Source organism: Aristolochia californica, unplaced genomic scaffold (assembly GCF_029961685.1).
Source record: "Aristolochia californica isolate CCGP_79_NKW_82.1479 unplaced genomic scaffold, dmAriCali1.0.hap1 SCAF_10, whole genome shotgun sequence".
NCBI lineage: Eukaryota > Viridiplantae > Streptophyta > Magnoliopsida > Piperales > Aristolochiaceae > Aristolochia > Aristolochia californica.
This window is the reverse complement of record NW_027181771.1, coordinates 30,612,195-30,637,729: the sequence shown is the minus strand read 5'-3', so window position 1 is coordinate 30,637,729 and position 25,535 is coordinate 30,612,195. Positions and strand designations below refer to the sequence as shown.

The 25,535-nt window shown below is 37.7% G+C and overlaps 3 protein-coding genes across 6 annotated transcripts; 1 reads left to right on the top strand and 2 right to left on the bottom strand.

Moving 5' to 3' along the window:
• Window positions 1–3,610: 3,610 nt before the first annotated feature.
• On the top strand, window positions 3,611–10,665 carry LOC137935796 (probable LRR receptor-like serine/threonine-protein kinase At1g67720). Of its 2 annotated transcripts, none has more exons than XM_068780232.1 (15): window positions 3,611–3,752; window positions 4,958–5,492; window positions 6,017–6,522; window positions 6,615–6,747; window positions 6,882–6,953; window positions 7,030–7,098; window positions 7,191–7,262; window positions 7,407–7,475; window positions 8,013–8,167; window positions 8,261–8,502; window positions 8,632–8,758; window positions 8,842–8,910; window positions 9,102–9,288; window positions 9,428–9,563; window positions 10,068–10,665. In XM_068780232.1, exons 1-15 carry the CDS (start codon window positions 3,689–3,691, stop codon window positions 10,401–10,403), a joined length of 2,772 nt encoding a protein of 923 aa, XP_068636333.1. In that variant the 5' UTR covers window positions 3,611–3,688; the 3' UTR covers window positions 10,404–10,665. The 2 variants fall into 2 exon arrangements, with proteins under 2 accessions (XP_068636333.1, XP_068636332.1); XM_068780231.1 differs by having other exon boundaries at window positions 8,240–8,502.
• Window positions 10,666–11,404: 739 nt separating this feature from the next.
• On the bottom strand, window positions 11,405–18,745 carry LOC137942412 (uncharacterized). 3 transcript variants are annotated; one of them, XM_068788046.1, is made up of 9 exons: window positions 18,542–18,745; window positions 15,374–15,586; window positions 14,990–15,268; window positions 14,661–14,695; window positions 14,484–14,582; window positions 14,261–14,399; window positions 13,483–14,150; window positions 12,219–13,236; window positions 11,405–11,630 (listed from the first exon to the last, which is right to left on the bottom strand). In XM_068788046.1, the coding sequence occupies exons 1-8, from the start codon at window positions 18,660–18,662 to the stop codon at window positions 12,238–12,240; spliced, it is 2,553 nt and encodes an 850-aa protein (XP_068644147.1). In that variant the 5' UTR covers window positions 18,663–18,745; the 3' UTR covers window positions 11,405–11,630; window positions 12,219–12,237. The 3 variants fall into 3 exon arrangements, with proteins under 3 accessions (XP_068644147.1, XP_068644146.1, XP_068644145.1); XM_068788045.1 differs by lacking the exon at window positions 11,405–11,630 and adding an exon at window positions 11,686–11,886; XM_068788044.1 differs by lacking the exon at window positions 11,405–11,630 and having other exon boundaries at window positions 12,024–13,236.
• Window positions 18,746–22,966: 4,221 nt separating this feature from the next.
• Window positions 22,967–24,924, bottom strand: LOC137942411 (dof zinc finger protein DOF2.1-like). Its single transcript, XM_068788043.1, has 2 exons — window positions 24,815–24,924; window positions 22,967–23,992 (listed from the first exon to the last, which is right to left on the bottom strand). Exons 1-2 carry the CDS (start codon window positions 24,893–24,895, stop codon window positions 23,219–23,221), a joined length of 855 nt encoding a protein of 284 aa, XP_068644144.1. The 5' UTR covers window positions 24,896–24,924; the 3' UTR covers window positions 22,967–23,218.
• Window positions 24,925–25,535: the final 611 nt, after the last annotated feature.

Genomic DNA, 25,535 nt, shown 5'->3' with positions numbered 1-25,535 from the left:
CGTGTTACATTACATTTACTACTATTATCTCTTTGGATGAGACATTATATTGAAGAAGAGGTGACCTCAATACCTTTTCTCATACCATAATTTATTTGACTCTAAAAAATGTCACGGTTGGGACACCATGAGAGTCGGTACCCGGATTGGGACACCATGATAAATTTAACTCTAAAAAATATCACAGTTGGGATACCATGAGAGTCGGTGTCCAGATTGGGACACCATTATAAATAAACCCCCTACCCCCCTGTAATGGCTTTTATTACTCCTAGCACTTGAAAGTCGTTGTCCTGTGGAGGGATACGGTGGTGGACACTTCAGAGCAATGCTGATAGACACACTACCTATAGAAGATAGAGTGTGCCCTACATCCAGCATTAGGACTGGAGTATGGAGCAATGTCTTACCGGCTAAGAGTGATTTTTACTCTCATTTATATTATGCCAACAAGACCACATGGAAGGACGCAACAGCATGAGGGGGAGCGTTGGAAGATGAAGGCATATTGGAATATGTGTTATTTTATACAAAAAGATTCTATACATCATTTGTAGCAAGTTGGGACTACATGATGTTCTCTCACCCCCTGCTTGAGGGGGAGTGTTGGAAGATGGGCTCCAACCCACACAACCATGGAAGACCCACATATCTAAGAGTATTATAAGATGGGTCACACGATCAAGAAAAGGCCCGCAAGATGGGCCCAAGCCCATAAGAAGTAGGATCCACTATGATTACCACGAGCTGACATTTTCATCACATAAGTTGGAAGATCAAGAAGGACTGACAAAGGCATCTTTATCTTATAATCACGTTCAAAAAGAGTTCTAGTTTGAGTTATGTTTGTCTTTTATCTATATTGAGTTATTTAATTATGCTAGGATATATTTTTAAGTGTTAGAGTTTGGGTGTAACTGGGACAAAGGTAGTTTTATTGTAATTGGACTCTACTATCTTCCTCTATTATAAATAGAGGTTCATGTACTCTGATTAAAACAAGTTAATGAAGTATTTCTCTTTTTCATAAATTCAACAATTTTCAATATTACTCAGTTAAATATTATTTTATCTCTAATTAAATTTTCATTCGATTTAGACACGTATTTTAGGAGATGTAATTTTGAGTATTGAGGGGTATTTTTGTCCTATCGTAAAATTTCACTTAAACCCTGATTATAAAGAAGCAGGAAGGGCCTTTTTGGCTCGGATTCCGAGGCAGCAAAGCTGCCTCTCTTCCAGAAATCCATTTTCTCCCCAAATCACCTATTTTTCAGGATGAAACTGTTTGAGAGGTGCAGAATAGTTCTGGTATCTAATGACACTAGTTGTAGTGTTAGAAACCGTTTTATAAAAGAAGAATGTGACTATATTGATACATCCTCTTTTGTGATTGTTATTACTCAGTCATTACTCGACATTCAGTTATGCATTCTTATTCAGCAACCTTGTTGATATGCTTTTTTGTTCTATATTTTGTTATGTGTGCACCTTCATGGGATCTTGAAATAGCAGCCAGTGTCATTCGCTTTCTTTCTTTTTGTTTTTTTTCTTTTGGTTTTACATTTAATAGACCCTCACTTTCTGATGTTTCTGTTGAAGATCAATGGTATTTTTTTTTTTTTCATTTCTTGTGGGTATGTCAGGAAAATTTTCAATTAAATGGCCTGAAAAAGAATATTATATTGTAAGTGACCTTTTCTAGACGATCAAAACCATTTCTATTGTATATTCAGTATAAAACCTTTTGTGTATCTAACATGCTGATTAGAATAGTTTTTTCTCTTTCTATCAGTTTGCTAATTTCTCAATGGACGATGTCAAGCTTACTATCCTCTACTTTGCTTATTTTGTTTTTCGTGATTTATTTTGTCATTTTATTTGTTTTCTGCTGTTATATCAAAAGGTTGGGTTTGAATGATTTATAATTTATATCCCAGTTATTTCAGATTAACAAATCTTGTTGGCTTTTCTGCTATGAATTTTTCTGCGACTTTTTGAAATCTGGTTGTAACCTCTTCCAGATGTGTTTTCTTACTGTAATATGAGAGCAGGTATTAGTTAGGAATGCCCAAAAGAACGTGACAGTGGCATGGTATATGTAGCATGTAATGTTACAAGGAAAACATCTAAAGCCTGGTGAGAAAAAAAAAAACTGCAGCTGTTGGGTAGACAAAGTTCAGCATAGTGATTTGGGTTCTATAAACGACACAGCTGTTTAATTCAGATTTTTGTTTGCACCGCCTCAAGCTTTGCCTATTATGCTAAAAGCTGTTTCCTGAAACATTGGCCATTGTCGTAGCAGTCTCCTAGTATTTTTTCCCAAATGAAAACGTAAAAGCTAATGATTTTGATTCATGTTTTGCAGACACAGGCACATGTCATGGTGCCTATGCATGGAAGGGAGTAAAAAATGGCTCACTCAAGGGTCCCCCTGAGATGTATGGACAGAGTGTGGCCCAACGTGCTTCTCAGGAAATGTACTTGTCTGGGCATCCTTTGCTTTTCATCAGTTTTAGAGCGCAAAATCAAAATCGTTGGCCTCTTGATGTCTGTCATGAAGCGTTTTGTCTCTGCTAAAAAATCATCAGAAGAGCGCCAATGGATGACATATAACTTGAATTTGGTTTTTACTCTCTGTGTAGTGAAAATTGAACCGCTGAATAATCCTAACGTGTATTCATATATAAAAATCTTCTTTCTTCAGGTACTTACTATTCAGCTCCCGTTTATTTTTCTTTGCAGTCCATTGTTAGAGGCGCTCAGCTATCATTAACATGCCGCACGGGGTTGCTTCGTCTAGTAGGAGCAAATTTTAAATGAAGCACCCTAGTGGGGAAAAGGTACTAAAGAAGCGACACACACAGTTCATCACACTGTCCAAATCCTAAGCTCAGGAGGAAATTTTCAGAGCTTTAATACGAAATCATGGGAAGAACGAGATAACTTTTCTTCTGCTAAGATTCCATTTTCTGAAAAGCTCCTTGTCCGAAAAGGTGTTAATGAGTTGGCGGGGCTTGCTTCGTCTAATGGGGAAGAACTCGGCTGTGGCCAGGAGTTCTTCAGTCAATGCGATCGGGTTTCCTGATGTGAAAAAGTGCACTTTGATGGAACAAAAGATAAAGTTATATTTGAGGCTTCCGCGTTCCTTCTCCCTTTGCTTCCTCGAGGCACAAAAATGCGTCCTCTTTCGGGTCGGAAACGAGGGGCCCCATGTTCACGTGCTGTTGCCCACTTAGCGGGTCCTCGAGTCGGATTCTTCGCGGTCCCAGGTGTGATCCGAAAAGAGTTGATTTCGTCGGTTGATTCGTTTGTTATGATAGTTTATTATTAAGTATTCACATCTTTCTATTATTCGGAGCGGGTTTTATTTTTAAACAATATGCGTCGTGTGCGAATATAATTGTCGGGAAAAGAATGTCCGGAAAAAAAGTCCGGAATCTGAGGAGGAGAGTAGAGCAGAAGGAAGAAATCAGTTGGGGGGACCCACTTCACTGACAAAAGAAGCCGGGAATGAAACAGTCCTTCCCACTCCGTAACCAAACAAAATTTGTTCAAAAGAATCATTTTGCTGCTTTTCCCACTTCCTTTAACAAAGCGCTCACTCTCAGAAAGATACTCCCTCTCTCCCTCCCTATTTTGTTTTTCGCTCTGCTATCACTTTGCCATTCTCTATCTTTCTCTGAAAATGGCATCGCGTCTCCTCCTTATCCTTCCTTTAATTTTTCTCAACGCCAGAGGTCAAATGCCCGGTAAGCTTCTCTTCTGGTTGTCTCTCATGAGTTTCGGTATCTCTTTCTGTGGAGTTTTCTCTTCCTGGGGCTTTTTTTTTTGTGTTCTTGAAAGTGATATATTGAGTTTTTGGAGAGGATGTCTTTTAGTTTTCAGGGGAAGAAATAAAGGAAGCCAAATACATCTTAATCAGACTTGCGTCGATCCTTGAGGCTGCTTAACCGACCCAAAATTAGTAAACTAGTTCTGAATGAGGAAGAACCGAAACATCTCTAGAAGTTCTTTCCAAGGGACGAACTTGAATGGATTTGCTTTTCATGTGTAATGTCCGCCTACCTCCGTATTTAGTCGGCAGAATCTGCCTCTGAATATCTCCATCATCAGTTTTGGGTTTATCCCCACTTAAAAGCCAAAATGGAATGGTAAATTTATACTACTCAAATCTCAGGTTTTTAGTCTCCCAACACACCAAAATGTTCGTGCATGGCACGAAAAATTAGTGGCCACAACTCCTGATCTGCCCCTACTGGATATCATCAATTTGTTTTACTTGTTGAATTTCGAATTGGTTCACTTACTTTTGTTGGTTTGCAAGAAGTGAACGGAAGAATATGTATGGAGTAGATAATCTGGTGAGCTTATCTTGATTTAAACTTCGTTTATCTACTGAACGATGGATTTACATTTAAATGTTTCTTCTATAATTCACAGGGAAGACCAACCATACACACCATAACACACCCCTTGCAAACTTGGTGTTGAGTGGATCATAAATAAAGCAAAAAACTTGCTCTTATTACTTGAAATGAAAAACCAAGTATAAATATTTATTACATGACCATCAATCTCTCAAATAAATATGTACATCTTTCTAAACAAACCAAATTTTAACCTTTTTTAGAAATTCAAAGTTGCAGGCTCTTCTGAATCTCTCATGCATACACAGAGAGGCACTGCAGTTGTTATACTATTGACATGGGTGGACTACCATAGATTTCATGCCAACTGGTTTTTGCTGAATTGATTTTGTCTTTGTTCAAATTTTTATGTTGTCTTTTCATTTTAGAACATCATAAACCAGTTTTTTGGTTTATAACATACATGTTTCTGAAAAAAGAGATTTCTTCTTCCTTCATGCTTATGAGTGCTCTGTTTTTCGACAATTTCAGTATGCTTGAGGTCATTATATTCTAGTAAACAGAATTTCTTAGTTTTGTGGGAGCAGGTTTTGTGAGCATTGATTGTGGTGGCACCGGGAGTTACACAGATGAAATTGGACTTGAGTGGGTTCCAGACAACCAATACATGTACGGTCAAACAGCTAATATATCTGTCTCTGGTGAGACCCGAAGACAGTATACAACTCTTAGGTACTTTCCTCCCGATGATAACAGGAAGTACTGTTATGACTTAGATGTTAAGTCAAGGATGCGGTACCTCATACGAGCAACCTTCTTGTATGGGAATTTTGACAATAGTAATGTTTTTCCAAAATTTGATATCTCTTTGGGGTCCACACATTGGTGGACGGTGGTCATCTCTGATGCTAATACCTTGGAAACTCGAGAGCTTATCATTTTGCCAATGTCTTCAACAATTAGCATCTGTGTATCTAATGCCACTACAGGACAGCCATTTATTTCCACTCTTGAGCTTCGCCAGTTCAATGATTCAATGTACTTAACAGATGATGAAACCGAATTTTATCTTAGTGTCTCAGCAAGGATTAATTTTGGCGCATGGAGTCCAGAACCTGTCAGGTATTCTCAAATCCATTATATTTTACATTTTGGGTTGGATTCCCAACTATTCTGACATAACTCAGCTTGTTAAAATCTTTGATGCAATTGCCTCTGAGTATTTCCTAAGACATGTAGAACACTTGGCCCTAATATGGCCTTTGTGAAATAAAATGCTTCAACCTTCTTCACCTTCTTCTAAAAAATTTTAAAAAATAAAAAATTCTCACCGTGCTGTGAGAATAGTCATCCGAATGTTCCAATGAGAAATAAAAACATGTGATCAGGGTGGCATGAATCGAAAATGGCTGATGACAGGCTGAAAATAGCCAGACATTTTTCACATATGCTTTTTGACTTTTAATTTCTGTTTCTTGTACTATTCATGGAGCAAAAACAAAAAGTCAGTTTCCTAATTACTCATATTTACATCTTTAATGGTAATTTTTGTTGGCTTTAGTTTTCTGAAATTGGCATATTCTTTCTGAATTTTGATTAGCACTACCAACAACTTTCCTGCTAACGGGACATGTCTATCTGATCAGGTACCCTGATGATCCATTTGATCGAATATGGCAATCAGATACTCTGAAGAAAGCAAACTACTTAGTTGATGTTGCTCGTGGGACAATTAATGTCTCAACCTCAATGCCAATTGATGCTAACAGATATGAGAGACCACCACAGAAAGTAATGCAAACAGCCGTGGTCGGTACAGGTGGCAGTTTAAATTACCGGTTGAACCTGGATGGTTTCCCTGGGAATGGCTGGGCAGCGTGCTATTTTGCTGAGGTTGAAGATTTGGATCCAAATGAGATCAGAAAATTCAGGCTACGGCTGGCACAGCACCCTGAACTTAATAAACCTGAAGTTAATATTGAAGAAAATGCTCAAGGAAGATATCGGTTATACGAGCCAGGCTTCCCCAATTTAACTCTCCCTTTTGTCTTGTCATTCTCATTTGTAAACACATCCGACTCATCCCATGGACCCCTGTTGAATGCTATGGAGATAAGCAAATACTTGCCGATAAATTTGGGATCTGTTGATTGTAATAGCCTGAGATCTTGCTCTCTGTTTTTAATTGTGTGATTTGAAATACGTTTTGGTAGTCACTAATGTGACCCATTTTTTAAAGTACAGCTACTACAATGACAAGGTTGATTTCACTATACTCAAATGCTGATTGGGCTCAAGAAGGCGGCGATCCCTGCCTTCCAGTTCCGTGGACATGGGTGCAATGCAACTTGGACCCACAGCCAAAGATAATCAAAATGTTTGTAAGATGGCAGTGTTTTCGAGTATCCATTGCTTTTCTTTGACCCAGTTGATCCTCCAAATTTTTAGGTCAGTTTTGTTAAGAAGATCATCAGTCTGATTTGGCACTAACATCTTCTCCTATTTCTGCAGTGTCTTGTCAAGGAGGAATTTGACTGGGAGTATACCTATAGAGTTAACCAAGTTGACAGGCTTAGTGGAGCTGTGAGTACCATGCTTGTTAATTTTGCACACCTTGGATCCCCTTTTTTCTTCTCTAACTGTATGATTTTCTTGTCAGTTGGCTTGATGGGAACTCATTGGTGGGTCCAATTCCTGATTTGAGTGGGGCTATAAATTTGAAGAGCATGTAAATGTTTTTGATTTTTCAGTATATAGTTGTCTAATGACTATAAACATTTAAAAACTATTCAAATAACAGTCGTTGTCTCTTTACTGTAGTCATCTTGAGAACAATCGCTTGACTGGAGCTGTACCATCATACTTATTGAACCTCCAAAATCTAAGTCAGTTGTAAGAATCTGTATCTTTATACTAGATGAATTCAAGGTTTCATTTATTTTGAACTTTTTAGTTATCATACCCTCTGAGTGGACCCTGACTTAGTGGTGATAAACCTGTCCTAACAATAGTACTTGTCAATGTGTCTTGTTTCAGGTACGTGCAGAACAATTTACTGTCAGGACCAGTACCTTGTTCCCTTCTAATAAGGGATGTAGATTTTAAGTGGGTATTGGTTTCTTTACAGTTATTCTTTTTTCGCTTATATGTTTCCTCCCAGAATAAGATGAAACTCTTTACTTTATATTTCTAAGGATGCAGCTGTTTTGGCAGCACTCACAACCAGGTGTTGTCTGATTAATCTTTACAAATGGGTATAATCATGGACTGCTCTATCCTATATAAATTTCACTATTTTAGTGTGTAATTGCCTCTTAGTGGCAAACAAATGAAGAAAATAGGGAGATCTTTGAATGATATAATTAGCGCAGTTTTCTGAATCATTTTTTCTTCCCAGATCTCCAATGAACATACCAATGTTTAAAATGGAAATGTCTTTTGAATTATTTTACTATGTTGCAAGGTGTACTTTTCCCAAAAACAGAAGGCTGCAAGGTATATATTGAATAAAACATTCACAAATTTTGACACATTTGTACTGTCATTGCAGTAAAATAGCACTCATCTATCAATATAACTATTTTGTCAGTTCAGGCCATATTAGTTTTTAAATGATCGAACCAAGTTTATCTTGTTATGCAGCTATTCAGGAAATGTAGAACTCCATTGCAGCAAGGGTCTTTCTAAGGACAAAAAGATCATTATTGTTGCAGTAGTTGGAGCATCTGCTTTGGTTCTGGCTGCCATTATATGTTGTTTATGTGTATGTCATATGAAGAAGAAATATTTTGAGGAAGGTATATCTAGTTGACTGGTTTTATGCTAATCTCTGCTCTTGTTTTTTACGGTAAAAAATTCTCCACATTCAGTATTGCTGTCATATGCAACAGAGAATCTTAGTGGTGTTCTACCTGCCCATAAGCTTGCTTCTTCCTTGAGTGATGCTGGTGCTGAATCTGCCCACTGCTTTCGATTGGTGGAGCTTGAAGATGCAACTGAAAGATTTGGGAGGCAAATTGGTTCTGGGGGATTTGGTGTTGTGTACTATGGAAGACTAAAAGATGGATATGAAATTGCAGTCAAGGTACTCTCGACAGATTCCTTCCAGGGAAAGAGAGAATTTTCCAATGAGGTATTTGTTCGCTTCATATTATATCTTTATTCTAATTCTTAATGCTTCTGCCTTTTCTGAGTGCAATTCCTGCACCTTTAGTGCAGCCTGAGCCTTATGATAGACTACTGAAAAAATCGTATCATTCAGGTTGCTCTTCTTTCAAGAATACACCACAGAAATCTTGTCCAATTTCTGGGGTATTGTCAAGAGAAAGGAGCAAACATCCTTGTTTATGAATTCATGCACAATGGAACTCTAAAGGAACACCTTTATGGTAGGTGCAGTTAGTTTTTTTTTGTTTTTTTTAATATTTCTATGCACGTGTGATGCTGTGTCATCCCTATTTGATATTGCCAGGAAGCTCGACTCAGGAGAGAAGCATCAGTTGGATCAAGCGCCTTGAGATTGCTGAAGATGCTGCTAAAGGTTAATACAAACATTTTATGTTATTATTATTTTTTTAATAGTGAACCCTTACCCTGGTAAGACTTGAACCCATTACCTTGTATTGGAAAACCCCCTTGTGGTCATTTAGTCGAAGGTTCAATCCACTACGTTTTTATGTTTTTAATATGACAGGAATCAATGGTAAAGTGATTTCTCAAAACTGTTTTCAGGTGTGGAGTACCTCCATAGTGGGTGTGTTCCTACTGTCATTCACAGGGATTTAAAAAGTAGTAATATACTTCTTGACAAGCACATGAGGGCAAAAGTCTCAGATTTTGGTCTCTCAAAACTTGCAGTGGAGGGATCAAGTCATGTATCTAGTGTGGTTCGAGGAACTGTTGGTTATTTAGACCCAGAGTAAGTTTATATAGCATATATAAGCTGAGTCAAAATAAGGCATCTACATGAAATGGGTGTTTTTACCTAAGTACTTGTATACACTGAATTCATGTTCTGAGCTTGTTGTATTTTGTCTTTTTTGTCTTTCTTGCGATAGGTACTATGTCACGCAACAGTTAACAGACAAGAGTGATGTATATAGCTTTGGTGTCATTCTGCTTGAGCTAATGTCTGGTAGACAAGCGATATCTAATGAATGCTTTGGTGCAAACTTCCGGAACATTGTCCAATGGGTAAAACCCTTTCATTTTTTGACTGGGTTGACGATACTAATCTTCTTATTCTTCCATTTGATCCCTGTATAGGCAGGCTGTGTTGTAGTCCTACATATCAACATGCATCTATTTCATGATTTTTTCCTGTTGAATCTCTTAGATTTTTACTGAAGCCAAAGACCATTGTCCATTGTTTTCATCATATTTGCTTGTTGAGATTTGTAGATTGTAGCCTATACAGGGACGGGCATTCCGGTTTCTGAGATGTCTTACTTATGCCAAATCCGAGATGTCTTAGGCGTAATGCCTGAGATGTCTTGGGTGTAATGTTACATATTTAGTTGTATAAGGAGTGAGACGTCTCACCCCCTAAAAATACTGAATTTCTCATCCCCATACATGAGATGTGTCAGTGAGACACCCACCTCAAAAAAATAAACATTGGGTGTCATGTTTTTTAAGTTGGTGCACTGCCAAATTTACTACTGATTGCCATATCTTGTGTTTACATGAACTTTGCAGGCAAAGTCACATATTGAAAGTGGAAACATACATGGCATAATTGATCCATCTCTGCGGAACAACTTCGATATTCAGTCAATCTGGAAAATTGCTGAGAAAGCGATGATGTGTGTTCAACCCAGTGGGAGGCAGAGGCCATCCATATCGGACGTGCTCAAGGAGATTCAGGAAGCAATTTCCATTGAGAGGGAGGCACAAATAGGGCTAGAAGGGAGCTCGGACTCATTATCAAGGAGTTCTCTACAATCTCCCTTAGATGGCAATTCTCAGGACTTTGCAGCATGTGAGCCATGCACTTCCTTTGATGATCATGTGGTGGTACCGACTGCACGTTAGTGTCCCATTCCGATTGAGAGCTTGGCAGGAAAACCAACTCCTATTTGTGTTTCACTGATGGGAGGAAAGTTGCTGAGATCACAGGAAATTGTGAAGAAAAGGTGATATTTTGTGGGTTTGAAATGGGAATAAAATTTTGAGAAGGGAAAAAAATTTCAAATGGCGTCTGTTTTGTGTTTTCTTGCTTTCTGTTTGTTTCAGTTACACGGAGAGAATGCAACATTCCTTTTTTATATTTTAGATGCAGAACTGCTGTTCATCATGCCTGGTTTGACAGTTTTGTGTTAATTAGAGGAGTTTAATGCTAATAGCATTCAGACGCACAAATGGTTTGATATTTTTGTGCTAATTACAGGATTCTAATGTTGATAGCAATCAGACGTACAAATGGTAAAGCATCATGAGACGAAAACCAAGGTAGAAAAATCCCAAATCTTGTTCATCTCTCCTTTCTGCACTTCGTTTGAGAGGGAGAGGCCGGAGCGCGGGCCGGTGGTGGCTAGCATTGCGTGCGGCACAAGCCGCATTCACGTGCCATGCATGCCTTACGCACGTGCCATGTGGCATCAGGCGTATGTAAAAATTTCAACGATTTTTTCTCTAAGAAATATTTCTCAGTGAATAATGGTCGAGCAATTTTTTTTAAAAATCGAAATATTTTTCTCGGAAAAACCACAAAATTTTAAATATAAAATCTATTTATAGGTGAAAATCATGGAGAAATATTTTTATAAAAATAAAAATAAATTTCTCTTGAAGAAAATCCTGAAAAAATAATTTTTTTAAAAAAAATTATTGGTAGAAATATTTGATAAATATTTAAAAATAAAAATTTATTTAGAGGCAAAAACTTTCACTAAGAAATGTTGGTTTTTTAGTGGCGAAATAAAATTTTTGCCCTAAATAGCTATTAACGTCAAAATTTCGCATTTTTTGTGGGTGAAAAATCCACGATAGGTTTTTAGTTCTTACTATTACTTTCTATATATTAAGTTGGATTAGTTAGCAAAAAATAAGGAATACAATAACATTGACTTAACACCATCAAATGTTAGAAATCTCTTGGACTGCGACCTCAACCATTCAATAGATTTTCACCATTCCTCATTTTCCTTCATTTTTCTGTCCGATCTTCTCTCCCCTTCAACAATTTGATATATTTTAAGCTTTTCCAAATTATCGCTTCGCTAATGTAGCTCGTAAATCAAGTTATATGGCAAAGACGTCCTGTGACAGGCAAAGGAAGAAATTATCAAATTGAAATATACTATGCACTCAAAACACAAAATACCAGGCTTCCTTTAGCCCTGAAAAGTGCTAGTGGATACAGTTTTGAACTTTGGGGCCAAGGAACAATGACAAAAGATTCTATAACAATGTTCAAGATCACCAATAAAATAGCTCCTCAACAACGATGTGACAACTACCCTCCAACAGCTAAAGCCTGTCCCTAAACATGTGTAATCTCCTGTGAACAAAATTCCTGGATAGAAAAGTAGGAGTATTTTATAGATATTCTGAGGTCAACTGAAATCGGTTGTACAGACATAACACAGAAACAGGAAATTTTAGCTAGTTCACCTAGTTATGATTACTACAATTACTCGTGTAGTCTTTTTGACTAAATAGTTCAGGAATACAGGTTAATTATCAGTAACTACTATAAATTTGCTAGGCTAGAACTAATGAAGTGAGATGAGGGAAAGAGACCGTATCTATTATATACTGTTGTAAAGTCTAAGAGTTTGTAATTGACAAACTAGAAACAAAAATCATAAAATATGCTTTCAGGAAGTTGTTGACAGGAGACCTGACCTTATTAGATAACTTGGTGCTAAAGAAGTGACAAAGAATAGCGATTACTGTCCTTGTTGTTCTCTTTTTCACTCCAGAGAGCCTCCCCTTCACAGTAACTGTTTGCTACAAAAGTCTCCTGCTTTAGCTCCACAGTGGGCGTTTCTTTGCCTTTCCTAGTAGGGTCAACTTTTTTTTCTCTTTGCTTTTGTGTGATTCCTTCCGCTGCCCAGGTAAATGATCCTTTCCTAGAAGTAGGGTCAACTGTTTTTTCTATTGGCTTTTGAGTGATGCCTTCCACTGCCAAGGCAAATGATCCATTTGCATTGCCAAGAGACGGTTTAGCCGACAAGGGTGTTCTCATTGAAGGTGATCCCATACCCAGATCAGCCAGAGAAGTAAGATCTGCGGCACTAATTCCAAGATCTATCATGATTTCATGAAGTGGGAGTTCCCTAGAACGGGAAGCTGAATTAGAATGAACAGAACTAGTTGAGTTCTTCGCATCCAAAGCCGAAAGAGAGGGCATCTGCTGTCCAGTCACATTTTTTTCTATGCCCACATCAAAATTACCAATGGGTGATAATTGATCTAGGGTCTGTTCATTAAAGCCAGGCTTTGCTTCAACTAAAACCTGAAGTTCATCTTTACACGTGGCGTTACTGATGATATCCGTTGAATGAACCTGCTCCACAGGCTGCACTTGCTCATTATTCTTCTGGACATTTTGTGCAGTGTGCCATTCCACTTCAAAATCAGGATGCTGATCACAATCTTTTGTATCAGACAGATGTAGTTCATCAGAACTCACATTAACCTCTCCACTGGTTGCAGGAGATAAATTTGACTGCTTTTGCATGGGTGAAGAGATTGCAGGTTTCATGCCTGAAGCTGAAAAATCAGCCTGAAGTTTATTATAGGACTTTTGTTTTAAAGCCTCTCCTAGTTTGCCAACTCCAGCAGCACTTTTAAAATGATTGCTTGGCTGTATTGTATAAGACGGCAAAGACCCACTAGAAGTATGTGACACAAGTTTGTCCTGAAAAAAACAGACAATATTCAGTCAGAAACAAATGCACAGGATTGGTAATCTTTCCATATACAATATCATAAACAAGATCTGCTATCACATTACATCTTTCATGTGCAAGGACAAACAGTGTCATTTATCAAATAATTCAAAGAAGTCATTCTGGCTATAAGGTCATGTGCTTGCTTCCCCAAATTAAAACTACTGATTTTTTTTTTTCATATTTCTACACTGCATAAAGCACAAGCTACTAACCGCATCAAAGAAACCTATCTTTGGTGAAGGCAATCGAAGACCAGATGGTTTCAGCAATCGCAAGGCTGAGGTACTTTGAAGTCCACTACTAAGAGAATCCATACCAGGAGAATGAGGAAGTACAGCATTTCCCAGTGGAGCTCTTTTGGCTACTGCATTACCCAATGCCATTCCTTTTTCTTCCGATTGACCAGCATCTGTGAGCTGAGGGGGAACACGCTCTAAAGCATTCCCTGCAGAAAATGAGGATCCAGCATGAAGGCTTATTTTTGAATTGTTTGCCCTTTGTTTCGCAGTAGGTGTTGATGAAGATGACTCTGAAGAAGACATGCCATCAATAGAACTTGCAAGCAATGTGGTTGACAATTTCGAGGTAGGCATTAAATGCAATGAGGCCTTTATCTTTTCATGTTCTACTTTTTTCCTTGAAGAGCGAATAGGAGTTTTTAAGGTCGAACCAGAGGAAAGGTGGGAACTATTTCTAGATTCAGCTTTATTTCCAGATATCCTTGAGGTAAATTTACCTATGGACATGGAAGAAGTGCCCCCAGATCTACTCTGGGCTAACTTGGGCAAACCTGACAAAGAAGATGGTTTAGAAGCAGGAATAGAACGAGGAGGTACAGGTTTTGCAGATAATGTCGACAGCTGTCTGTTACCAGTGTCCCCTGCATTTTGCCACATCAAAGCAGATTTATAAAACAATTAGATTAAGGTCCTCCATTATAGCCAAATACTGACTCTTCATGAGCATCAACAAATACAATGAAGCTCTTACCACAATTAATTTTACTGTTTGAAGTCCCAGGAGCAGCTAAGGATGTTCGTTTGCTGGGTAGTGAAGGGAGTGGCCTGATCCTGGATAAAGTTTTAGGTGGCTTTGGAGAGGATTTCTGATCTTTGCTTTTATTGAGGACCTTTAATTGATAAATAACTAAAATAGTCAATATTACCCAGCACTTGAAACCATTTAAAAGATTATGTGTATAAAAAAAGTGCACCTTTACAGTTTGTGGATGAGAAAATGCCTCCTTGGAGATCTTACTCAAGCTTTGATAACTGACGCTCTGTCTCTTCGAAGCAGAAGGCACACGCTTTATCTGAAATTTAGCACAAGATAACGTTAGCATTAAGTGTACAAAAGCGTGATTACAATTGCTGAAAGAAAAATAATTTACCTTGCTCTGAGAAGCCAGATCCTGCTTTCTTGATGCTGCAAAGCATTAATAAGGAAAACTTTAAGAACAATATGGTTATAGCAAGAAAATAAATTAAAAAAAGACCATCACAACATAGAAAGATCAAACTCTGAACATTTGGAATCATTATTTGAACGATTATTGCAGATTTAAGGCAAGTGTAAAGGCATCCAGACCAACCAGATGGTCTTGCAATGGATAACTGTTCTAAATATGGCATCAATCAGATGACTTATCAACTTAAATTAAAAGCCTTGAGCAGTATCAGACCGATTTAAAAGAAACATGTAACCATTAATTCTACTTACTGCTGCAAGATGATGGGCCTGGTTTGCTTGTTCCAGCTTTGCTACTATAGGATGACACATCTGAAGCTTTATCACTCTCATCACCAGAATAACGAACAGAAGCTCTTAAATGATCAAATAAATCAACTTCGAGGCTTTCAAAAATCCGACTCTCACTACCAATGGTGGTACTTGATTCAGTTGATCTCCTCAAATCTTCTTCAATTCCAGGTAATGCAGGAGCTTCAGCCTTCCTAAATGTTTTAGTCACCATAGCTAGCTCATCAGCATCAAGAACACCTAATCAAAAGAACGGAAAATCTTATCTTTATTTAAATTTTGTGATATATACTACAAAGAAAAAGTTATCAATTTTGTTCTGAATCCTACTACAGAAAATTATACCTTCACTGGTGAAAAATGCATTGTCCCAAGCTAAACTTTTACGCAAGTTACACTTGGGAGCTCTTCCCATTTGCTTTGCTTCTGAGGTTTCTGACACCAGAGACAACAGTTCCATTTGCTTGCTGATTTTAGTTCTAGCTGGTTCCTCCAAGCTTTCCACCTGCGGTGCTACACCAATGCCTTTGGGATCTATATTTTGTGGAAGGCCTGTCACTGTAGAAATCATTTAATGAGTCAAGAAGAGTGTTTTTAAGATGATGTGGCAAAACCTACCCACAACAATATCACGGCAACTCAAAAATCAATGTGATTTGCAGAATATATGCTTTGCTATAAATAGTAAGAGTCTACTTCTCTAAATTGTCACCTTATCATTTCTAGTTGCATATAATGAATGACCCAGTCCCTTTCTAGCAAGGTTGACCCCTCCTCTAGATTGCACTCTTGCAGTCACACACTTGGAAATATGGCAAATGATGAATATACCCCAACTCTATGAAAAGAAAACAGGGCTCTATACAAATTATGACAAGTCTGAAGTATCAAACAGGAGACCGGACTCATATCCTATTAAACCTCTCAGGGTTTACAGGTTTTGATCATTTTGGATGTCCCCATTAAGCTGAAAAGGCCATAGAAGTATATATGGCAACAGATAGTAGATGGAAAAATAAAGCTCTTTGTTGCAGGTATGAGACGGTACGTGAAGGCATGAAAAATCATAATAAAATTGCTTCTTCGATGCCACTTTTATCATTGAACACATCTAATAACTCCAATGAATATTTCTTTTGGAATACTTTTGACTGATGGCAGTATGTAAACCAATGACCGAGGGTAGATGTAGCCTCAGACTAAACAAAGTGGTTACCAAGGCATTCAAGCTTAAACTTCTCTACACTCTGATAAACAGCAACACATTATGGGCAAATATAATTAGGAAAAGTCAGGCAGGAAAATCATCAACCACCCTCACCGACTAGCCACATAACTTCACTTGCATCATAAAATATCTAGGTTTCTAGAACTTAGAACCTTGTTCCAACAATGCTTACTTCAACTAATGGGAAAAGGCCAGTTGACAAGAGTTAGGTGTGACTCATTGGTTCCTAACCATCACATTCCCAAAAAATTCATCACATCTGGAGGGTAAGGATGCTTGGATTTTGATCATTGATCCATATGGAAAGTTAATAATTAAGCCACAACCAAGTTAATTGACCCCCAAATGTCATGGAAGAAAGACTAGCAGACATCATCTGCCAACTAATTTGCAATGTTTAATGTTACCTACTTGTCAACTCTAGATTATCTCTTAACTGTGTTATGAAGGCTTTGAGTCACAGTGAGTCTGTCAAATATACTCTGTGTCCATTAAGCATTTAGTGTTTTTCTTGTTCAGCATATGTAAAATCTGCATGGTGAAAAATTATCACAGTTGAAAACTCAGTGGGTTGTTCCCTCACATTGTGAAAAACCTGTTTTATATTTCTTCTCACCTTATCTTAAACAAGGTATCACCCATATCTGCAATTGGGCCTGTGTTTCCACACTGTGTGCCCTCTGGAAGGAGCACAACTATAATTTATTAGGAAGACGGCAAGTACAGCCCCGACTCCCTAGTCTTTCAAATTCATCAAATGGATCTACATTTTTATCTCACCAGCTATCCTTGGTATATTACAAAGAAAGTTGAAACTAAAGCTCAGGTTTTTTGTGAACTGGGGGATTCTCACATTGACAGCCACTATGAAGGGAACTGAATCAGTCACTCCTCATTTCAACTGAGTGGATAGCTTAAGGTAAATTTTACTATGATCATAATTTGGTGTACCCAAGGCATAGTCGTTATTTAGGATGCAACAGGCCACCTGATTATTTGTGTTGCATTGATAACGACTATGAAGGGAACTGAATCAGACAGTCACCATTTCAACTGAGTGGAGAACTTCAGGTAAATGTTAATGTGATCATAATTTGGTGCACCCAGGGCAGAGTCATTATTTAGGTTGCATCACAATTAACCTAGCTGAAATGCACTCCATATGCTATTAAAATTGGCAGTCAAGCTTCGGCATAGAAAAATCATTATAAACCCCAAATGGTTATTTCTGCCTTACAAGAGGACCAGCACATGGAATTCCAACACCTGCATCCATTAGAGTACTTCCAGATTTTCAGTCACTGGTGGTATGAGAGCCACCTTTGGCATACTTGACAAGATGGCAATAGCATCACAGACTTAAATGGCATCTGATAAAGCTACTCATGAGGATCACAGGATCAACATTCTTTTGATGATTGGAGGAGCGCTGGATAGCCTTTCGTACCTGCTTTGGTTGGACATAGGTCTGGTTGGGCCTCTTTGCTTTTTCATGATGTTTCGGTGAAGGTAGCAGGCTCTCTGGAGTTCGAAGAGGCCATTGACGTACATATGACTCACTTATTCCCTATCTCTTTTCTTGATATTCGTTTATTTTATATCCACCCCCTTTAAAAAATGAAAATTTGAAGAAGAAAAAAAGGTTCTAGTAAACCTAAACCTAACATGCCCTGCCAACTCCTAGCAGGCAAAAACCTCACTGTACACACAGACTTGACTGGAAGAGCAAGCTTCTATTTGCCATCCCGCAGAAACCTAAAACATGTAAAAAACGCATAAGGCAAACCCTATAATTGAAACGTCAGACATCAACTGCAGAAAAGATATTCCTTTCACCAACTTGCGGCAAGCATACCGAGAGCTCGGAATTGAAGGCAGATAAAGAACGTATTCAAATATTTCAGTTCATGTTCAGACTCTAATTTCGTCACAGGAGCAATATAAAATAGCTGAAATCATTTTTTCTCTAAACGAAAAAAGTAAAAACAAGCTAATCAACAAACCATACAGATAAACTCGAGGAGCAAATGATTCTTCAAGTTCATTGCTTCTAAAATAGTCATTGAAACAAAAGAAGCCACACATATGCGAGAACACAAAGAAATATAGAAGCAGCAACGAATTGCGAAAATGAAAAAGAGAAGGAGCGAGCGAGCGAGAGAGGAATGTTGACCTACTGTATTGAATCAAAAACCGTAGATTGTCATTTCTCAGATACAAATCTTTGAATAGAATAGATTAATAACGATATAGAAATCCATACATAAAGAATAACTACGTCCTACCTGAAGATCGGAACAAGAAAGAGGCATCCGAGACAGAATCAATTAGACGATCATCGATAGAAGAAACGTCAATAAGAGAGAGCCTCCGGTCAACGTGGAGATTCAGTTTATCGTCGTCCATCTTGCAGCAACGAAATTTTCAGACAATAGTTGAAAATAAAAAGAGATCGAAGCTCGATCAGAAGAGGCGAGTGGAGAAAGCAGGAGTAGCAACCACAACAACGGTTCTTAATTGAATTATTAAAATGTAATAACAATAACTGAAAAATGGGAGCGTTTCAAACGAAATACGAATCGTGGACAAGCGGGAAAATATTTAGTCTTTTGTCTACACAGTGGAGTCTAGAACCAGAGAGAAAATGAGATGGTATAGTATCAGAGCACAAGTTTGAGAAGCCTGTAAGAATCGGAAGCGTAATTAGCTCACAGCCTAACGTGCCGCAGCTCAACATCCACCGGATCAGAGTGGATGTGTTAACAACCGTAAAATGTGTTAATTTTTATTTATTTTATTTTTTTATTATTTATTTATTTTTTGGAAGTAGCTAGTAGGAATGACAATATATTTTGCTCTTTTGACATCTATAGCTCCCACTAGTTATAGTGTGGCCATAGATAATGAGTCAACTTCACCACAATAGTGTCCCCTCAAACTACTAATACAATGGAAGGGAGCCTAGATGAAGGTATTCAAAATGAGGAAGAAGGTGACTCTATCAAGAGTACAAAAAGACACAAAAGGTATCATGTGTAGTTGAAATTCAAATAAATCTCACTTCTAGATGATACAAAAAATGTATTTATTGTAAAACCAATTTGTGTATTATTAGTATTGGAGTGACCTCACATATGAGTCGATACTAAACTCTATCCTAGTAGAAAAGTGACAATATGAAAGCAAAAAATTATAAAGTTTCAACCAATGGGGTATGTTGATCATAGTTCATCTAGCCTTATTTTTATGAAGTTTGGAGGCAAATTTGATCAGGCTAAAAATGAAAATTCATATTGCTCAAAACATTTATTCATGATAATAGAAGAGGAGAGATTAAACTTTGTAATAAAGATGACAAATGTAAATTATGGAAAAATATCTCGTAAGACCATTAAGAAGGAATGTGTGGAGGTGTATGAGGCGGAGAAAAGGAAATTAAAAATTTTATTGAAAGAGATTAACAAGATTAGTTTTAGCTTGGATTTTTAGAAGTTTTAAAATAAAAAAATCGGATACATGTTATTACTAGGCATTTCATTTATAGTAATCGGAAGCCACAAAAGGAGTCTTGAGTTTTGTGCATGTTATTCCTCCTCCTCGTGGTGTTGACATAACAAATATTACTTACAAGTATTTGAAAAACTGAGAAATTGAAAATAAAGTATTTAGTAACTCAATTGATAATGTTATGCATACTGATATTTGTTTGAGAGTTTTGAAAGATGATTTTTCAAGAAATAGGAAATTGTTTTGTGGGGAAGTTGTTTCATGTGCATTGTATTAATCCAATATGTCTTTGTGCAATTAAGGATATCATTGATAATGTGTATGAGAACATCAAATTCATTAATCAGTATGAGGTAAAATTTCTTACTTTTTTTAAAAAATTATGCAGCAATTATAGCTAGGTGCAAAAAGGTTAGTCATTGATTGTCCAACTTGTTGGAACTCTACTTATGATATGTTATCTTGTGCATTAAAATTCAAATATGTATTTCCTAGATTTCAAGATAGAGAGTCAACTTATGATTGTTTACCAAATCTTGATGAATGGAAAAATGTTGAAATGATGGGTGATATTCTAGAAGTTTTTAAAGCAATTACTAATATCATTTTTGGGAGTGACTACCCTACTTCTAATTTTTAATTTAGTGAGATATATAAGGTAAAAGAAGTTTTGAATTTTCATTAGGATAATGGTTAGTAAAATGAAAGAGAAATTTGAGAAGTATTGGAGTTAATGCAATTCGTTGATGGTTGTTGCTTCAGTTTTGGATCTAATGGTCAAAATAAGTTTGATTAAAAATGTGTTTTTTATAGATATATTTTGAAGTGGAAGTTAGAATGAATATAAACATAGTTTGATAAACCTTATTTGAGATTTACTATGAATATGTGGCCATGTATAATGTGGGAATTAGTAGTAAAGAATGTTTCAAGTGTTAGTTCTTCAGGTGTTTCCACAAGTTGTAGGTCATATTCTCCATTAAGTTCAAGTAGTCAAAATTAATAAATTATGTGAAACAAATGAAGTGGTGAATTCATCAAAGTTGAAATTAGATAATTAACTTAAAGAAGGCAATACCTGAACAGGTGAAGAGTGCTCTTGGATATGCAGTTGGCACCATACAGTGTCCCAACTCTCAAGAAGGAGGCAATGACTTCTTTCGTTTTTTTATATTTTTTTATTTTGTTGTATATGTTTTTTTATAAATTCTTTATATTTTACCAAAAGAAATGTTTTATATTTTATTCTATTTTATATTAAATAGGGAAAACATAAAAAATAACATATTATTATTACCATAAACAATATCTATTTTCTACTTGAATATCAAAGAAAAATTTACTAATAACTTATACATGTGAGCATAATAAATATATTTTTGGAGTTTATACACTCTACCGGCAAATTTTAAAATTCACTGGTAGAGTTTTTGAACTTTAGAAGGGAATTTTAAAATTAGTTGGCAAAACATGTAGAAGCAAAAATGCAAAAAAGGGTTCTTTCAGCTATTTTTCACTGGAAGAGGTTACACAAATGAATTTTATGCTTCCACTAACAAAAAAATTCGTTGGCGGAAGTTTTTTTCTTGTATTGATTGATACCCTAAAAGAGTTTGCTAATTTCAAAGGTCCCTATGTTCTTGGGTTACCGCCATGAATCATGTCATACTATAGTCCTAATGCTTCGCGAAAAAAATATTTTTCAAAATCGTATTTTTCAAGCTTAGTTAAATATTTTAGAACCCTCCATTCATTAAGATTTGGCCTTTGTAATGTTTAGAACTTAAATGTATATATTGCAAAATAGCATGATCAATCATCCTCCTAGTTGTATGATGAATCATTCATAATGCAACAAGCCTAAAACATAAAGGATGATCAACCTCTATAGGCATGATCGATCATATAGTATGCTAATATACAACTTGGGATGCATGCTCGATCCACCCCGTGGGCATGATCGATCATATAAAATGTTGCAAAGTAGAAGTTATAAAGCATATAGAATGATCCATCAACCACTATGCACATAAATGATACAACAAAAAATAATTATGCCAGACAAGTATATATAGCATGATCGATCAACACCATTACAACATGATTAATCGTTCTACTTTAAAATGTTGATAAACACCTTGATCAATGCGATCATCAACTGTAAAGCCATAGGAATCGATCGCATAGCCATTAGGGGGGTGATTGATTGATCAATAGAAATGTATGGGTCCTTTAACCTCTTTTCCAGTTTTTTTTAACAATAGTGAAAATAACTAGTTTAAGAAACTTATAAATAGGGACTTATATTATACGAGTGAAATTTTTGCTAGTAAAAGTAAAACTTTTGCCCGTGAAACTATGATTTAGCAAGCAAAGTGTTAAGCACCTAGGCAAGAGTATTTCCCCAGAAGTCACCCATCCTAGAATTGCTCTCGCCCAGGCTCGCTTAACAGACTCGCTTAACCTCAGAGTTCTGAGTCAAGTACCTAGCCAATACTACCTAAAAAACCAATTTGTTATGAATAGAAGACATAGGTACTTAACCCAGGCCCATTATGAATTTCAACTTGAGCGTACTTGAACTCCATCTGTACTTCTAGGTACTTCTGACGTCATCTCTACATTCACTGTGTCGGTATCTCTATCGTAGTTATAATGAGTCTGACCGTCTGAAGAACCACCCACATTGCAGCGTTCTTTGAAAGCAAGCAACAGCTCCGGTCTCCACTTGAACAGACCTAACAGCAACGTCAACTTCATTGGCAAACACTTCCACTGTGAAACACACCCACGGCATTACAGTAGCCCCAGAGCAGGCTTATCCTAGCATTTATAGTTTTGTCTTCTTGTATCCTTTCGTCTCCACGATCTGCCAATTATATTCCTGCAAAATCTTCTGTAAACTGAGAGCAAAAAGGAGATGGCGGGCAAAAACTGTGAAATCGGAACAGTAGAAGCTTTGGCAGTAGGGCAAGCTGTTTCTGCTTATGTAACGAGGGAAAACACTCACGTCATGATCCAAATAACATGAGTAAACTACTGTAAATTTGAGGATGTCATTCAGTTTCGGAAGATCTTCCTGAAAATACGAGTCTAACAGTATTGTTTACCAGTTATAAGCAGTAGCAATGATGAAGAATATGTTGGAAATGCCACCGCGCTTCTGTCCAAAAACCTAACAAACTTCGAGGCTTCAGAGCCCAAGAATCAAACTCCTTCCATGCCTTTCCCAAAATAGAAATCATGCATGCAGCACCCACTGCACTATGTTCCGTCCATGGGTTAAAAACAAATTGGAATTTCATTCATAATATATCAACCGAACAGAGGAAAACTGGGGAAAAGAGAGATTAAAAAAAGGAAGAAAAGAAAATATCTAGCTAGCTAAATACATCACAGCCATGAAACGAAGATCATGGTTTCCAAGCAAGGAAACGTTTGCCGACAGCCAAAAACTAGACCAACGGACTGTTCAGAAGGCCGTGCCAAGAAGACCCATTCCCGTTCCAGTAATCTCTTCCCGACTCAATGATACCCATGTTGCCATCTCCACTGTGCTGCCAGTTGAATCCCACTAAGCTCCTGTTGTTGTCCCTGTAAGGCTCCTGTTTCGTTGTGGTCATGGTTGTCATGGCTGTTGCAGTACCGATCTCTTCGTAAGGCAGCACCCCATCCAACACATGATAGAAGCTGTTGAAACCATTTGGGTCATCTAGGAAACCAGTCTTCAGTGCATCGTGAAGGGCATGGTTGCTTGTGGTAGGTCCCCGTTCCCCAAGAATGTCAGTACGGGTGAAACTTGGGTTTCCTAACATGGATATGTCATGGTCTTCACCCAGTGAGGGTTGCTTGTGGAGTCTTGCAAAGGCAAGTGTGAGATCGTTGGGATCATATGCAAGAGAGGAGAGATTAGGAATGAGTGGGTTGTTGGAGGGAGAGGCAAGAGGTGGCTCTTGTGCCCTCTTTGAGGAAGAAGGTCTCTTGTTTTTTCTGCAACCTCCTCCGACGGGAATGTTTCTCAAGGAACCTCCTTGTGTCCAGTACCTCCTACAAGCCTTGCAAAAGTATCTAGGTTGGGAGAGGCTGTAGTTATTGTAGTAGCAAAACTTGGTGTTTGTGGAATCACACCTAGGGCACTTGAGAGCTTGTTCAGGTTGGGGTCTTACTCTTCTTTCAGGCTGTGGTTTGGAACCCACAAAGACTTCTTCCAAAGGATGAGTAGCCATGGACTGCTCAAAAGAAAGAAAAATCGCAATAAGGAACTGAAATTAAGGTCATTTGTCTTTAACAAACCTGGAGGACAGATGCACACAAGACAGCTTACAGACGATGAAAAGAGTTTGAAAGAGAGAGGGAAGAAAATAAAAAATGAGTGCCTGTAGAATGAAATTAAGCTTTAAATCTTTAAGGACTAAGAGTGAGAAAGGATAAAGAAGCGAGAAAGATTTTTAAGTTCTGTATCTATAGATTATGAAACTTTTTGAAGCGTGTTAATTGCAGATCACGGGACTAGAATCGAAAGAGGAAGACATTGAAGCAAAAGAACCTCGAGAAAATAATATATGAAAATCAGTTATAGTTTCTCTTATTACTCGAAATTTTGAAGTGATCCATAAATTTTGCTTCTAGTTGAAATTCATAAAGCGCTAGGCTAGCCCTAAGCTACCTCCCAATCAAACCTTCATCAAACAAGTGCCAGTAAAATGGTCTTCCGCACAATGCTTAGACTTGACAGCGGCAACCCAACAAGAAAATAAAATAAAAAGAAAGACCACAAAAGGCAACAACCAAACCATCGGAAAAGAAGAAAACACACGAAAATAGATCATCCATTTTTTCTCCATTTTCAGTCACAAAAACTTCGACTTTAAAGTACACCGTATACCATCAGTAGTTGAGATCCATCACATAAAAAAAAAAAAAACTCATCACAGCTGATTAATTCAGCTTCAAAGGCCATAGAAGTCAAAAGAACAAGAGCGAAAAATAAAAAAACCACTAGACAACCAGAAATCATCTCCAAAAAATGAAGTAAATGACTTAGTCTTCACCTGATGTAGCTCCTGCAGATGATCCATCCATGCAAATTCAGGTCGAGAAGCCGGGAGAATCAGGAACGAAGGCTCCAGCATAAAGAAGAAGAAGACGGCCTGTATTTATACAAAAACACCGGCGAAGGCACACAGAAGGGAGAGAGTTACACTCGCGACGGAGGAGAGAGAAAGAAGCAGAAGCGAAGACTGCCATGATTACTTTCCGTACGAGATGATCGATGTGTCTGTCTTGCACGCAGAGAAAGCACGAAAAATTCGAGTCCATCTCCAACGGACTCATCAGTCACCACCCTCCATCACTCAGCGGGTCCCCGCCACCACGACACGTCACCCCCTGCCGATTAATCGCCAGCTTCAAGCAAACGCCTCTACCTGTCCACGGTGGGCCCACCCACACATTCAACGGAAGGGATGTGGTCCAACCAGCTTTCCCATCACGTGATACACACGTGACACTGCAACTGAAAAGCGTGGGTTCACACCTGAGGTGGGGCACACATGGGAGGAAAGCGTGGGGCGTAATTAATAGTTAATGACGAGATGAATGAGTTAATTAATGTAAAATAATCATGTGGATCTTCTCCAAATCAAGGTGATAATCCATGCAGGATCCTGTTATGTCCTCGGTAGTGCAAAAAGAAGAGGGAGGGGACTGCGATTGGATTGTCCTTCGCCCTAGATTCACGGCAGGGGTCAATTTTGTTGACCGGTCAAATTA